At 40.7% G+C, this 13,858-nt stretch overlaps 2 protein-coding genes across 3 annotated transcripts in view; both read right to left on the bottom strand.

Annotated features, from left to right (window-relative positions):
- Nucleotides 1–4,351, bottom strand: part of tnksb (tankyrase, TRF1-interacting ankyrin-related ADP-ribose polymerase b) — a 17,765-nt gene extending 13,414 nt beyond the window's left edge. For both annotated transcript variants that reach the window (XM_053228920.1, XM_053228921.1), the window contains exons 1-2: nucleotides 3,912–4,351; nucleotides 2,289–2,513 (exon numbers count right to left, since the gene is read on the bottom strand). In XM_053228920.1, coding sequence (XP_053084895.1) covers nucleotides 2,289–2,513; nucleotides 3,912–4,308 — 622 coding nt within the window. In that variant the 5' untranslated portion in view covers nucleotides 4,309–4,351. The remainder of the gene's footprint in view (nucleotides 1–2,288; nucleotides 2,514–3,911) is intronic.
- Nucleotides 4,352–8,195: 3,844 nt separating this feature from the next.
- Nucleotides 8,196–13,573, bottom strand: LOC113528070 (uncharacterized). The gene is made up of 6 exons (XM_034299390.2): nucleotides 13,484–13,573; nucleotides 12,195–12,338; nucleotides 11,236–11,532; nucleotides 10,832–11,125; nucleotides 9,390–9,550; nucleotides 8,196–8,892 (listed from the first exon to the last, which is right to left on the bottom strand). The coding sequence occupies exons 2-6, from the start codon at nucleotides 12,253–12,255 to the stop codon at nucleotides 8,506–8,508; spliced, it is 1,200 nt and encodes a 399-aa protein (XP_034155281.2). The 5' UTR covers nucleotides 12,256–12,338; nucleotides 13,484–13,573; the 3' UTR covers nucleotides 8,196–8,505.
- Nucleotides 13,574–13,858: the final 285 nt, after the last annotated feature.

The raw sequence follows: 13,858 nt of genomic DNA, 5'->3' as shown, positions 1-13,858 counted from the left end.
TCTCTCTCTCTCTCTCTCTCTGTTTACTACAGAATCATTACCTCTCTCTCTCTCTCTCTCTCTCTCTGTTTACTACAGAATCATTACCTCTCTCTCTCTCTCTCTCTCTCTCTGTTTACTACAGAATCATTACCTCTCTCTCTCTCTCTCTCTCTCTACTACAGAATCATTACCTCTCTCTCTCTCTCTCTCTCTCTGTTTACTACAGAATCATTACCTCTCTCTCTCTCTCTCTCTCTCTCTCTCTCTCTGTTTACTACAGAATCATTACCTCTCTCTCTCTCTCTCTGTTTACTACAGAATCATTACCTCTCTCTCTCTCTCTCTCTCTCTGTTTACTACAGAATCATTACCTCTCTCTCTCTCTCTCTCTCTCTCTGTTTACTACAGAATCATTACCTCTCTCTCTCTCTCTCTCTCTCTCTGTTTACTACAGAATCATTACCTCTCTCTCTCTCTCTCTCTCTCTACTACAGAATCATTACCTCTCTCTCTCTCTCTCTCTCTCTGTTTACTACAGAATCATTACCTCTCTCTCTCTCTCTCTCTCTCTCTCTCTCTCTGTTTACTACAGAATCATTACCTCTCTCTCTCTCTCTCTCTCTCTCTCTGTTTACTACAGAATCATTACCTCTCTCTCTCTCTCTCTCTCTCTGTTTACTACAGAATCATTACCTCTCTCTCTCTCTCTCTCTCTCTCTCTGTTTACTACAGAATCATTACCTCTCTCTCTCTCTCTCTCTCTCTCTGTTTACTACAGAATCATTACCTCTCTCTCTCTCTCTCTCTCTCTCCGTTTACTACAGAATCATTACCTCTCTCTCTCTCTCTCTGTTTACTACAGAATCATTACCTCTCTCTCTCTCTCTCTCTCTCTCTGTTTACTACAGAATCATTACCTCTCTCTCTCTCTCTGTTTACTACAGAATCATTACCTCTCTCTCTCTCTCTCTGTTTACTACAGAATCATTACCTCTCTCTCTCTCTCTCTCTCTCTCTGTTTACTACAGAATCATTACCTCTCTCTCTCTCTCTCTCTCTCTCTGTTTACTACAGAATCATTACCTCTCTCTCTCTCTCTCTCTCTCTGTTTACTACAGAATCATTACCTCTCTCTCTCTCTCTCTCTCTCTCTGTTTACTACAGAATCATTACCTCTCTCTCTCTCTCTCTCTCTCTCTGTTTACTACAGAATCATTACCTCTCTCTCTCTCTCTCTCTCTCTCTGTTTACTACAGAATCATTACCTCTCTCTCTCTCTCTCTGTTTACTACAGAATCATTACCTCTCTCTCTCTCTCTCTCTCTCTCTCTCTGTTTACTACAGAATCATTACCTCTCTCTCTCTCTCTCTCTCTGTTTACTACAGAATCATTACCTCTCTCTCTCTCTCTCTCTCTCTATCTCTCTCTCTCTGTTTACTACAGAATCATTACCTCTCTCTCTCTCTCTCTCTCTCTCTCTGTTTACTACAGAATCATTACCTCTCTCTCTCTCTCTCTCTCTCTGTTTACTACAGAATCATTATCTCTCTCTCTCTCTCTCTCTCTCTCTCTCTCTCTCTCTCTCTGTTTACTACAGAATCATTACCTCTCTCTCTCTCTCTCCCTCTCTGTTTACTACAGAATCATTACCTCCCTCTCTCTCTCTCTCTGTTTACTACAGAATCATTACCTCTCTCTCTCTCTCTCTGTTTACTACAGAATCATTACCTCTCTCTCTCTCTCTCTCTCTCTGTTTACTACAGAATCATTACCTCTCTCTCTCTCTGTTTACTACAGAATCATTACCTCTCTCTCTCTCTGTTTACTACAGAATCATTACCTCTCTCTCTCTCTCTCTCTCTCTGTTTACTACAGAATCATTACCTCTCTCTCTCTCTCTCTCTCTCTCTCTGTTTACTACAGAATCATTACCTCTCTCTCCCTCTCTCTCTCTGAGTAATTCAGTAAGCTTTATTAGCTTTACCTGTTATTAATAAACATTTTGTTTATAACACTGAGTGTCTGTATAGAAACATGGAGGTGAGAGAATAGAAATTTAGATTCTCTCTCTCTCTCTCTCCATCTCTTTGTTTGTCTGTATGTCTCCTTCTTCCATCTGCATCTCTCTCTCTCTCTCTCCATCTGTCTGCCCCACTCTCTCTTTCAGTTTACTACAGAAACATCAACTCTCTCTCCTCCTCTTTTTGTCTGTCTGTGTCTCTCTCCACCTCTCTCCATCTGTATTTCCATCTCTCTCTCTCTCTCTCTCTCCACTCCTGTAAGTGTGGTGTGAGAGCGTCCTCACCGATACACACGTCTATCTTGCCCTTGATGGCGGCCTCGTGCAGCGGTGTGTAGTTCCAGTTGTCACGGGCGTTGGGGTCGGCACCCTGACACAGTAACACACTCACCACCTCAGCGTGACCGAACGAACACGCGTTGTGGAGAGGAATGAGACCGCCATCATCCCGAGCGTGAACATTCGCTCCTGTACGCAGGAGATGTTCCACCACGTCCTTACGACCAAAACCTGCAGCACACACACACACACACACACACACACACACACACAGTTACACCCCGCATGTGTCACTGACCACATACACACATCACAATCTGAAATAAAAAACACACATAATAATCTCTCTAATGTCCTGAGCATCTTATATTACAGATTAATCCTTATCTGACATCAACACCATCCTGAAGATCACGTCAGAAACGAGCTAAATATCAGAAAACATGATCGGAAATAAATCAGATAAAAGATTCTCATAATTCTCGTTACTTCCTCATGAATCCTAAAATAAAATAAAATAAATCAGATATGAGAGAGAAAGATCATCACTAGGCTGCTGAAGCTCATTCTGACATCATTACGCTGGACCAATCAGTGACCTGCACCATCCATCGCTCCGCCCACACGCCCATATTCAGCAACAACGATACAACTGACTCAGAAATGAGAAATAATTTAAAAAATTCATCTGCATTTACACACAAAACAGAAAGATCATCACTACAGCTGTGCAGTAAAACCTGTTATACTGTACCTACTCGAATTATTTTCCTGTAAACAGGATTCTTAAATACGAGCAGACGTTGAACAGAAGGAAGAGGAGTGAAGTCAAATATTAACATGATGTACAGAATGATTATTAAAGCACATGCAGTGTGTTTACTGTGTCAATCTCTAACTTCCAGCTAAATACAAACGCTGTGTAACATCACACAACATCACAGAACCGTATATAATATAATACAATATAATATAATAATGTAAGAGTGAATTAAACACTTGTCCAGGCTTCTCACAGGAATTTCTATAATATTTTGTAAGCACTGCTGTAAGATTCCTACAGGATTTATCTTTATACTAGTAAGAATCCTGAAGACGCACTTTTCCACTGTAATTTTTTATTCTTTTTTTCCTAAATAAAGCTGCTGTATGAATGTTTGCAGAAGTTTACTGTAATTTGCTGGAAAACAAACCTGTGCTAATGTTTCAGTGTCAGTGCATTTAAGCTTTAACTAAAAGTAATGAACTGTTTAACACTTTGTGTTTCAGGAATTATTATAATTAATGATCAGTACAGAATAAGATGTTTACAGGACTGTTTCCTAAGATTTATACACATATATGTAGAGAAATAATAGCATAAAATACACTGATTCTAAAGGAAGTATTTTAGGATTTCCAATAACAGGACATTATTTCCAGTAAACTACAAGCAGAGGTGCAGTAAGATCCTTCAGGATAAACTGAAACTCCAGTAGGATTTTTGATAAGTGCTAGGCTAGGTGCTAAGCTAAGTGCTAAGCTAAGTGCTAAGCTAAGTGCTAAGCTAAGTGCTAAGCTAAGTGCTAAGCTAAGTGCTAAGAGTGTAAACAGAGCTTATTATAGCTTATAAACGCGCTATAATGCGACCTGCGGCGAAGTGGAGCGGAGTGGACTTCCTCCCGGACACGTCCTTAGCGTTCACATTCACCGAGTCCACCAGCCGCTTGACCCGGGACACGTCTCCGTTCCTGCAGGCCTCGAACAGCTCCCGGAACGCTGCCCCGGCTCCGCAGCTCTCCTCCCCCGCAGCGCCGGCGCCCTGAGCGCACACAGCCGCAGCGGGGCGGCCCGGGGAGGCCGCGGGAACCGCCGCCGCCTCCTCCACTGCCGCTGCCGCTGCCGCCGCTACGCTCTCCGCCGGACTCACACCCGCCGAGTCCGGGCTCGCTGAGGGAGTCTCCGGGGGCGGGGAGGCGAGCAGGGCGCTGCGCGGGGGAGAAGGCAGCGCTCCGTGATGCTGAGACGAGCGACGGGACACCGCCATCTTTACACCCGTCTCCCTCACCGTGTCAACAATAAACAGCTGGAGCTGCCTCACTTCCGGTTAGGGAGGGGGGACTTCCGGTTTAGGAAGCCTGGTGGTTCAGTGTAACGGCGTGTAACATTCACATGGAGAGAAGAGGCTCACTCTCTCTCTCTCTCTCTCTCTCTCTCTCTCTGTCTCTCTGTTTCTTTCTCTTTCTTTCTCTCTCTCTGTTTCTTTCTCTCTCTCTGTTTCTCTCTCTTTGTCTGTCTGTCTCTCTCTCAAACAGCATCACAGAATAGAACAGTCCAGAAAGTTTTCACAGTGCGACAAGACCAAAAGAAATGCTAAAAGCACAGACTCTGAACAGATGACTGGAATTTACTGTTCACACACACACACACACACACAGTCAGGTTACTGTAACCTTCCTTTTTTTCTCCTGAAATGTTTCTGTTTGTTTTTTATTTCTATTGTGATGTCAAAAGATCTGATGTATCTTGGGTTTATTTTTTACATCACAGAAGCCTGCAGTATTAACAGGGGTGTGTAAACTTTTTAGATCCACTGCAAATATAAATGTGTTGTATTTTGTAAAACATATTGTGCTGTAAATTTTCACATGTGTGTATTTTCATTATATGTTAAAATGATGATGTATTTTGATGTGTGTTTCCCCTAAAGCAGAGCATTTATGTGAAGTGTTATTTTGAAATATGAATATTTTCTGCTCAGCACGAGCACAAGCCAGTCTGGATGTCTGTGACAGTAAAAGGAAGTGAATGACGTTAGAACTGCAGTAGGATTTACATCTGCTCATCTCTGGGTTTAAATAAGGAGTTATTGTGTTATTGTAACAGGGCAGTTGTGTATATAGGAGTGGAATTAGACTGAAAACTAAATAATCCCTGTAACACATCGACAGAACACTCAACACACACTTCACACTCTCCCTGTGATGGCATGCACATAAACACTGGGCTCCTGGTTGCTATGGAGACACTAACAAACCTCACTTCCGGTCTGAGCAGTGTGGATTTGCAGCACTACACACAGTTACACAGTTGTACAGTTTATATGTGAGCTGCATGGAGGAGAAATTCATGCTGAGTGATGTGTGTTAGTGTGTGTGTTCTGTAAGCAGTGTGTGTGTGTGTGTGTGTGTGTGTGTGTTAGTGTGTGTGTGTGTGTGTGTGTGTTACACCATGCCCATTTCTTCAGGTGCTACAGGAGTGAGTCAGAAGCAAGGCTCCTACTTAAAGAGGTGAGAGTTTTTCACCACACTCTGTGTTAAAGTGCAGTTTTGGGGATTTAATCTGAAGGAATATTTCACTGTGAGCTCCACATCTTCTGGATTGTAAATGTGGAGATTCAGTTTTTATTATTTACGAGGCTGAAGTGGGATTTTTGGTCTTAGTTTCTTAGTGAACTGTTGAATGTTGTTGCAGATGTGGGATGTGGCCTGTAGGGGGCACTCTAATGTTACTGACTGCCACTCTTTATTCTATAACTGCACTCAGATAGATCATATGGCCACTTACACAACTCTACTGTGACCTGATCTCGTTTCTGTTCTTATGACAAACCTTTATCTACGCATATATATATATATATATATATATATATATATATAATTAATTGAATCATGGTGATTGAATCATTGAATCAATCATTAATTCACTGAATCATGGTGATTGAATTATTGAATCACTGAATCAATCATTAATTCACTGAATCATGATGACTGAATCATTGAATCACTGAATCAATGATTAATTCACTTCATTAAAAAAAGGTGTCATAAATTGTCTGAACTTCAATCACTGAATCATTGAATCATATTATAAACTGACTCTTGTCTAAACCATTATCATAATCTTACCATATCTTATAGTTGAATAAGTTTATAAAATGAAGGTTTGATCATTTATCTGAACCAAAAAAGGCATGATGTGTCATATTAAACCTGATCTGTAATTTCTCCTTTAAAATTAGTCATCATATGTCGTATAAAAATCCTACTTCCTGATATGAACCAGTGTGTGAAGGGTTTAAACATCTCGCACACTCAGAAATAAAGCGTACTTTACTCTGGATCGCAGTCCCGGACCGTGTCCTGTTTACTCCCGTCCACAGGTACCTCAGTAGTCTTCCTCAGGAGAAGAGGAAGGTTCTGGAGAACTCTTTGGAGGTGATGTGTATGACATGCTGTAACAATCAGATGAATCAGATGGTGATTTATTCCCTGCACTGCTTCAGTGTTTGTCTCTTTAACAGGCTGCGTGTGTTTCTGAAGCAGCTGGAGACAAAGTGGAGGATCTGCTAAAAGGAGGTACGTCTCTGCAGACTTCACCAGGCGTATCACAGTGTTACTGAGGTTTACTGGGATTGTTCTGTGTGTGTGTGTGTGTGTGTGTGTGTGTTTCAGGTGTGCAGAAGGAGAAACACTCAGAGGAGGGTCAGAGTGTAGAAGGAGACGCAGATGATGAAAAAACAGTTTCCAAAAAGTCTTCAACATGCACTGTGTTATAACACACACACACACACACACACACACACAGCATTAGTATTCAGTTGTGTTGGAGCAATTCTGAGTCATAGTCTACTGTGAGCTATTGGAGTGTATTGAAGACTTTTGCTCAGCGTTGTTCATTCGTCGTCGTGATTAGAGATGAAGCACTAGAATCGTCATGTAGTGGTGTAGTTCCAGCGATGACACGTGGTTCAGTTTGATTAATTACCAAAAAAAAGAATGCAGGAAAGCAGAGTATGATTTTAGGGATTCTGTGAATACTGAGATAATAAAATGAAAACTGAGCCCTAAATTCAATCATTTCATCATTTTATCCTTTAGCACTTCATGAGCTTCGCCTCATCTCTCTGTAATTTAAACACTGGAGGAGTCAATAACACCACATACACAATATAAACACACACTGATATAACTGCTAATCAAAACTCAAAGTTACACAAAATAGAAGTTTTATTTTATTTTAAACAATCCAGAATACAAAAACACAAACATTTACATTTACACTATATATTTACAGCACCCACTGTGTGGTAAATCTGCATCATAATGCACATGTCCCTGACCACACGGATAAAAAAGTGTTTTAAAATGATGTCGGGGAGTGAGGGAAGGGGGACGTCTGTGTTAATGTTAAGCGTGCTTTTAGTATTTCTTTTCAAACAGTTGTTAGAGAAACTCTTTTGTAGTGTGTGTAAGTGCTCTTCTCTGTTCTGATGATGAAGATGATGATGGTGGGATGAAGCAGGAGCATTGCAGGCATTTTGTCAATCATTATCTGATTCCAAACTGAATTGATTCTGTTTCATTACAGCCTGTAACTCAAATCCCAAATCCTGAAGTTTACAAAGTGAACGATGTGTCAGTCACAGAATGATTCATGCTTTGTAAACTTGTTTTTCTTCAGTAATTACGTTGCTAGTGTTGCACACGTAGTGTTACTAGATATATAACTAAACATTAAATAAAGTAAACCAAACTGTGCAATCTCTCAGGCTGATTAAACGGGTTCACTTTATATCCGTAAATGTCAGTAACAGGGCTAAATAACCTCAAGGCAATGATGAATGAAATGCAATCAAGAGGAACTCATCTTATGAGCTCATTGTCTTTTTCATTCACAGTGTGCGTTAACCCTTTATGGCTTTTCATAATTAATAATAAAACATGATGTGAAGTGAAGTATTTAAAGGACAAAAATACAGCTGGTTCACAGCAGAAATAATAATAAAATTGTCATGTTCACAGTGGATAATTCCCCCCAGACCACCAGAGGGCAACCTCACTCACAATTTTCGAATTTCTTCCTCTGTTGTCTGCCTCGCGTCCTGCCTTGTTTGTGCACACCTGTATTGTGTTACCCTAATTAGTTACCCTATTTATGTTGTGTTTTTTTTTTTGCTCCTTAGAGGCCAAACATTATTCTGTATTGTTACTGTTATGGTGTTGTATTTGCACCATGAGCAGCTTTTGTTTTCATGTTGAGTATACCTTGACTTGCCTTAGTTTAGTCCTTTATTTGTTCTAGTCTTTTCCTGTCTTGTTTGTTTATTAGTTGTTTAACTATTAAAGACACACTGCACTTGCATCTGTCTCCCTGGATTTCATGGCAAAAATATACTAGTGCAGTTAGATCAAACCTGAAATAGGCTTCCCTGATCATTCTGTTGATACTGATCATACTGTTCCTATTGATTGCAAAGTTCTTGTGCGCTAGAACATTGTTCCACCTGGATGATCTGGTCCGGTTCTGCGTCGTACTTTTTCCAGTGCTCTATGATTGCGTCCAGTTCTGGCCTTTTCAAACTCCACCACTGGCCGATTGTGTCCTGCTCCAAGATCTCCCTGCCCTGTAAAATCTCATCCAATTCTGCCTTTTTCCTCTTCAACAATTCCACCACTGGAATGTCGTTCAGACTCGTCCAGCTCTGAGATGTTCTCACTGATTCAGTTTTGTACTGCTGTATGAGCGTGTCCACCTTTAGCATCTGCTTTATTAACTGTGCCGCTTCTGCATCACTGTTCGCTCTCTGCCGGTGATTATCCCCCTCTGTCACTGATTCGTTTAGTTTAATCTGTAAAATATATATTAAATATAAACAGTGTGAGTGTAGATTTATAAAGAGAAACTAAACAGACACTCATGTTCAGTGTGTTTTCAGAGGAAATCAGTTTACATGTAGAAGGATGAGTGCATTTGCAGCTAGTAAACATTTGAAGATAAATAGTTAACCATTCCTTCATAGTGCTGGTGTGATTTTTACTGTACTGTCAAAAAGTGTGAACAGTTTACTGCACTTCCACATCACCAGCCTGAAAAAATGGAAGCGTGGTGTGACGCAGGACGCACCACTGCATAGGGCAAAGCTCACTTGTAGTTTGTCTACTGAATATTGTTCATATATATTTATCATTGTTATATTCATTCATTCATTCATTATTGTAGCCCTAGCAGTCTCTGTGATTGCAACTTTTCTGGAACATTAAGCTCTAGCATCCTCCTTTCACAGCTGCACACACACACACACACAAAAAAAAAAACACTATGGTGCTGTACATCTTCATTACTTACAGTTTCCTCCAGGTCTGCTTTTTCCTTCTTCAGACGCTTTACATGCCAATTCTTCAGCACAAACCCTGCTCCCACAATCATTAGGATCAGCAGCAGTATCCCCACTATCACTCCATGCACCCAGTGACTCACCAGCTTTCCTTCTGATTCTGGCTGGACTACTGTAACACACACACACACACACACACACAAAGTGTGGCGTTAAAGGTATGTGGTTATGTAGTTGGAGTTGAATAAGATTTGAATGTTTTTTTACTCTTAGAGCTCGCCCCATTCCCACCAACGTACACATAACTCCGCCCCAGAGCCTACAGTGGTTCAACAACGACCGTCATGACATCACTTTTAAATACACTCAGACATTCGGCTGCTTGAAAGCGAACTTAAAACATGATAAACACGCAAACTTTGGCTCATTTGACTTATGAGGATGTTCACCAGTGCCTCCTGTTTTACCTGTTCATGTTTTCATTCTGGTTTTCTTATCATGTTTGTTGTCATTAAGTTTTTTCATTAAGAGCACAGAATGATTTTTTTTGCTCATAGGTGAATTATCTGTCTATGCTGGACACATATCTGTTTTAGGCTGAGATGGCTTACAGCTTATTTGTCAGTTCTATATCTAATATAACTATGAGCAGATTATAAGAGGAATGAAAATCTGGGCCAGCTGATGGCTCCTGGGCGTTAAACAATAAATAATCCACGTTGTCTTTTTCATAGTATCATAAGAAAATGATCCTAAATGTGCAACTAATGCAGTGTACAAACACAGTACAACAATGAAATGTGTATGGAGTTCATTTGGACAGCATGGACACACACCACCTGCCTACAGGATGAACTATTAGCCCAGTGCTGCTAAACACACAGATTTACATTTATAACCACTCAGCAATGAGACTCAGCTTTCTCTAACACAATTCATTATTTATCTACAATCTTCCCTTTTACAAACTTACAGTGGATATACAAAGTCTACTCACCCCTGTTAAAATGGCAGGTTTTGTGATGCAAAAAACGGAAACCAAGATAAATCATGTCAGAACTTTTTCCACCCACAATGTGAAATTACAACGTATAAAAATTCAGTGAAAAACAATCAGAAACATTTTAGGAAAAACATAAAAACTAAAAAACGTAAATTAAAGTGGTTGCATAAGTATACACACCCCTAAACTAATACTTTGTTGGAACAGCTTTTGATTTTATTACACCACTCAGTCTTTCTGCCTAACAGTCCATCAGCGTGGAACATCTTGACTTGGCAATATTTTCCCACGCTTTCTTTCAAAAACATTCTAGATCCATGGAGATGCGAGTGTGTAGACTTTTAATATCCATTGTACTGGTGAATATTTCCACTAGTAACTGCAGTGTTAAATCTCCAGTAAATCACACTAACACTTCTATATGACACAGTTTTAACCCAGAAGACGTACCTTTCACAATGAGTGTGTATATATGAATGACTTCATCATTCTTCCTGTCCCGGATGGTGTAACTTCCACTATCAGACATGTTCACGTCTCTCAGTGTGATGTTTGGGTAACTGAGTGATGCTCTGCGTGTGTACTCAGTTTTACACTGTAGTGAGCGTTGAGTCACTGTACAGATCTGTTCACCGTATAAACCAGCTGAATCTATGGGCTTATAAATCACCTCCACTGGCTCTGGTACGGGCAAATCCATCACCAGAGCTTCACCAGGGTTTAACTGAACTGACGACGTCAAAGCTGAGGAGAAAAACAAAACAAGGAAATTAAACTGTAAGTAAATCTTACAAAAAAACATTAAAACTGAATGAATGAAACTGACGGTTAATAGGACAGTTAGGAAAACTTACTATCAATGACGAGACGCACATCACAGACCTCTACACCGTCACACTGACACGTGTATAAGGCCCGCTTACTGTAATCTACTGCAGTGATGGTGAGATGTGGCTTCCCCTGCAGGTACTGATCATGAGACACTTCATATCCCTTCTCTGACCTGCATGCTGTCTGATCACACTGAGCCAGAATATAGTCTGGATTATGGAACATGGTCCATTTCACAAAACCAGAACATCTGGAATTGCATGGGAGCGTAGCAGACTGATGAAGCTTCACTGTTACAGAAGTGAAGGCCAGTGCAGGGACTGAAAGAGAGATAGACACCATCATCACTCTTATTCTCAGAGATTAAACTCATGATCTAACAAAGCAGAAAAAACTACAACAGAAAACAAATAAATGTCTAAAATACATTTCATTTTTGAGTTTTCAAAAAAATATTCATATATTAATTTGGTTCTAAAACTAGTTTTAGAGATTTAATAGTTTTAAGGTAGGATGGTACTCAAGCCTAATACAGCCAACACAGTCGTACACAGAAAACCTGCAGAAGTACACTATATGGCCAGAAGTATGTGCACCCCTGACCATCTTCCATATGTGGTTCTTCCCCAAACTGTTACCACAAAGTCTGAGGCACACAATTGTATAGAACGTCTCTGTGTGCTGTAGCTTTACAGTTTCTCTTCACTGGAACTCAGAGACTCAAACCTGTTCCAGCATGACAATGCCCCTGTGCACAAAGCCAGCTCCATGAAGACATGGTGTGTGAAGGTTGGAGTGGAAGAACTCGAGTGTCCTGCACAGAGCCCTGACCTCAACCCCACTGAACACCTTTGGGATGAACTGGAACACCGACTGAACCCCAGACCTCCTCGACATCCCAACATCAGCGCCTGACCTCACTAATGCTCTTGTAGCTGAATGAACACAAATCCCCACAGCCACGCTCCAACATCACACTTACCAGTGGTGAATGTGAGGGTGAGGAAGAACAGGACACAGTGATGAATGCTGCAGGACTGCATGGTGGAGGAGACACAGCACCACCATCAGCACTGCACAGGTGGAGACAAGTGGAGTAAACCAGGAGATAAGAACTCCACTGTTCCTGTAGAAACAGAAATGTAATAATGAAGAAGAAGAATGAGAGAGTGAAGCTGTAATGAAGGAGGAGAGACAGGATGGTTATGAAGGAGGCTGGAAAGGAGGAGCAGCATGTATACCACAGCACTCTGACACAACTCTACACTGTAAAAATATGACGTTTGGGGTCGATAAATATAAATGAATACACATGAACTGCATAACATTTACATAATATAACTGAGTTATTAACTGCAGCCTGTGATTTTGGGTATAATCCACACCAGTGACCTCATTTTATTCAGTAAAACCACACTTACATGCTACTTAACATTGTGCAGATGATGTAGTATAAAATTTCAAGTAAAATCTACCACATGCAAAAACCTCAGAAAGGTACCCAATTCAATTCAATTAATTATAACATATGTAGCTAGCTGCCACATTATCTTGTTAACGATGTAACTGTGGCAGCGCAGTGCATATTGTTTCTGCCATCCGCCATCCTGAGTTCAGCTATGTTCAGCGTGGTTCAGAGTGAAGCTAGTATGAACCCTTTATGAGCTTAATAAGTTTTTATTATCATAAATAATTAGTGAATAACAGAGGCGTGACTCTAACAGTGTTTAATTCTTCCACAGTTGGATTTCTGCAACACCACACACTGGCACTAACAAGACACCTGCACTGGAGACCTGTCTAACTAACGTACAGCTCCTAACATCACTGTCTGTGTTCGGCTGTGTAGCAGATTGATTCATAAAAATTCACATGATTAACAGGTGTTTCTGCTGAGCAGGGCAGCTAATGGAAGCCAGCTAGCTCTCAGCAACAGAGTACTCTCTTCTCACACACTAAACTCACATACAGTATATATATATAATTACAGCTCCTCATGCCGTTTATAGTCAACAACAATAGGACTTTTACTAAAGCACATATTACAGGTCTCTCTAACACGAAGACATTAAAGGTGGTGATTTGTTTTCAGTCGAGCCGCCATTTTACACTTCTTCCCCTTCACGGCCATTACACACACACACACACACACACACACACTTCACTGCGACTTCACCACATTATACTAACACATGAAGCCCTTTTCAGTGCTTGGAGCTGCACTCGGGTTACTGTACTCTCAGAAGACTGTAATGTCTGTCATGAACTCACCGTGTAAACTTCACAATCCTGACATTATTCCGCTTTGCTCTCTCGCGCTCGTGATCTGCCTCTCACTTTCACTTTCGCTTCTGACGTCACACTGACGCCATCGCCGGCCAGCACGCGCTTCTTTTAAAACCCCTGCACATGAGTTTAACGTCATAAACCTACACTTTAAATAATTCAGCTACATTTAGCACATTTCTCATACTGAGGGTGAGAGAGCTTATTATCTTACAAACAGTTTAGTTTTTTTTAATAAATAGTTTTCTGCTTTCTTTTAAAGAATATCACTCCCTTATTCAAGCCATGCCTAATGGTTTGACAGAACTAATAAATAAATCACTTGTCTTGTGGAGAGATTCATAAATTACAGTCTAATTT

This window comes from Pangasianodon hypophthalmus, chromosome 24 (genome assembly GCF_027358585.1).
Source record: "Pangasianodon hypophthalmus isolate fPanHyp1 chromosome 24, fPanHyp1.pri, whole genome shotgun sequence".
In the NCBI taxonomy this organism is placed as follows: domain Eukaryota; kingdom Metazoa; phylum Chordata; class Actinopteri; order Siluriformes; family Pangasiidae; genus Pangasianodon; species Pangasianodon hypophthalmus.
Note: the sequence above shows the minus strand (reverse complement) of the source record. Positions and strands in the feature narration are given on the sequence as shown.

What these genes read in the sequence shown, in the direction of transcription:
- LOC113528070 (XM_034299390.2), bottom strand. Translation starts at nt 12,255, where the DNA reads ATGCAGTCCTGCAGCATTCATCACTGTGTCCTGTTCTTCCTCACCCTC. An exon ending in CACCCTCACATTCACCACTG is followed by an intron (nt 11,533 to 12,194) that starts GTAAGTGTGATG and finishes TCTCTCTTTCAG; the next exon opens with TCCCTGCACTGGCCTTCACT. An exon ending in AAGCAGACCTGGAGGAAACT is followed by an intron (nt 8,893 to 9,389) that starts GTAAGTAATGAA and finishes TATATTTTACAG; the next exon opens with ATTAAACTAAACGAATCAGT.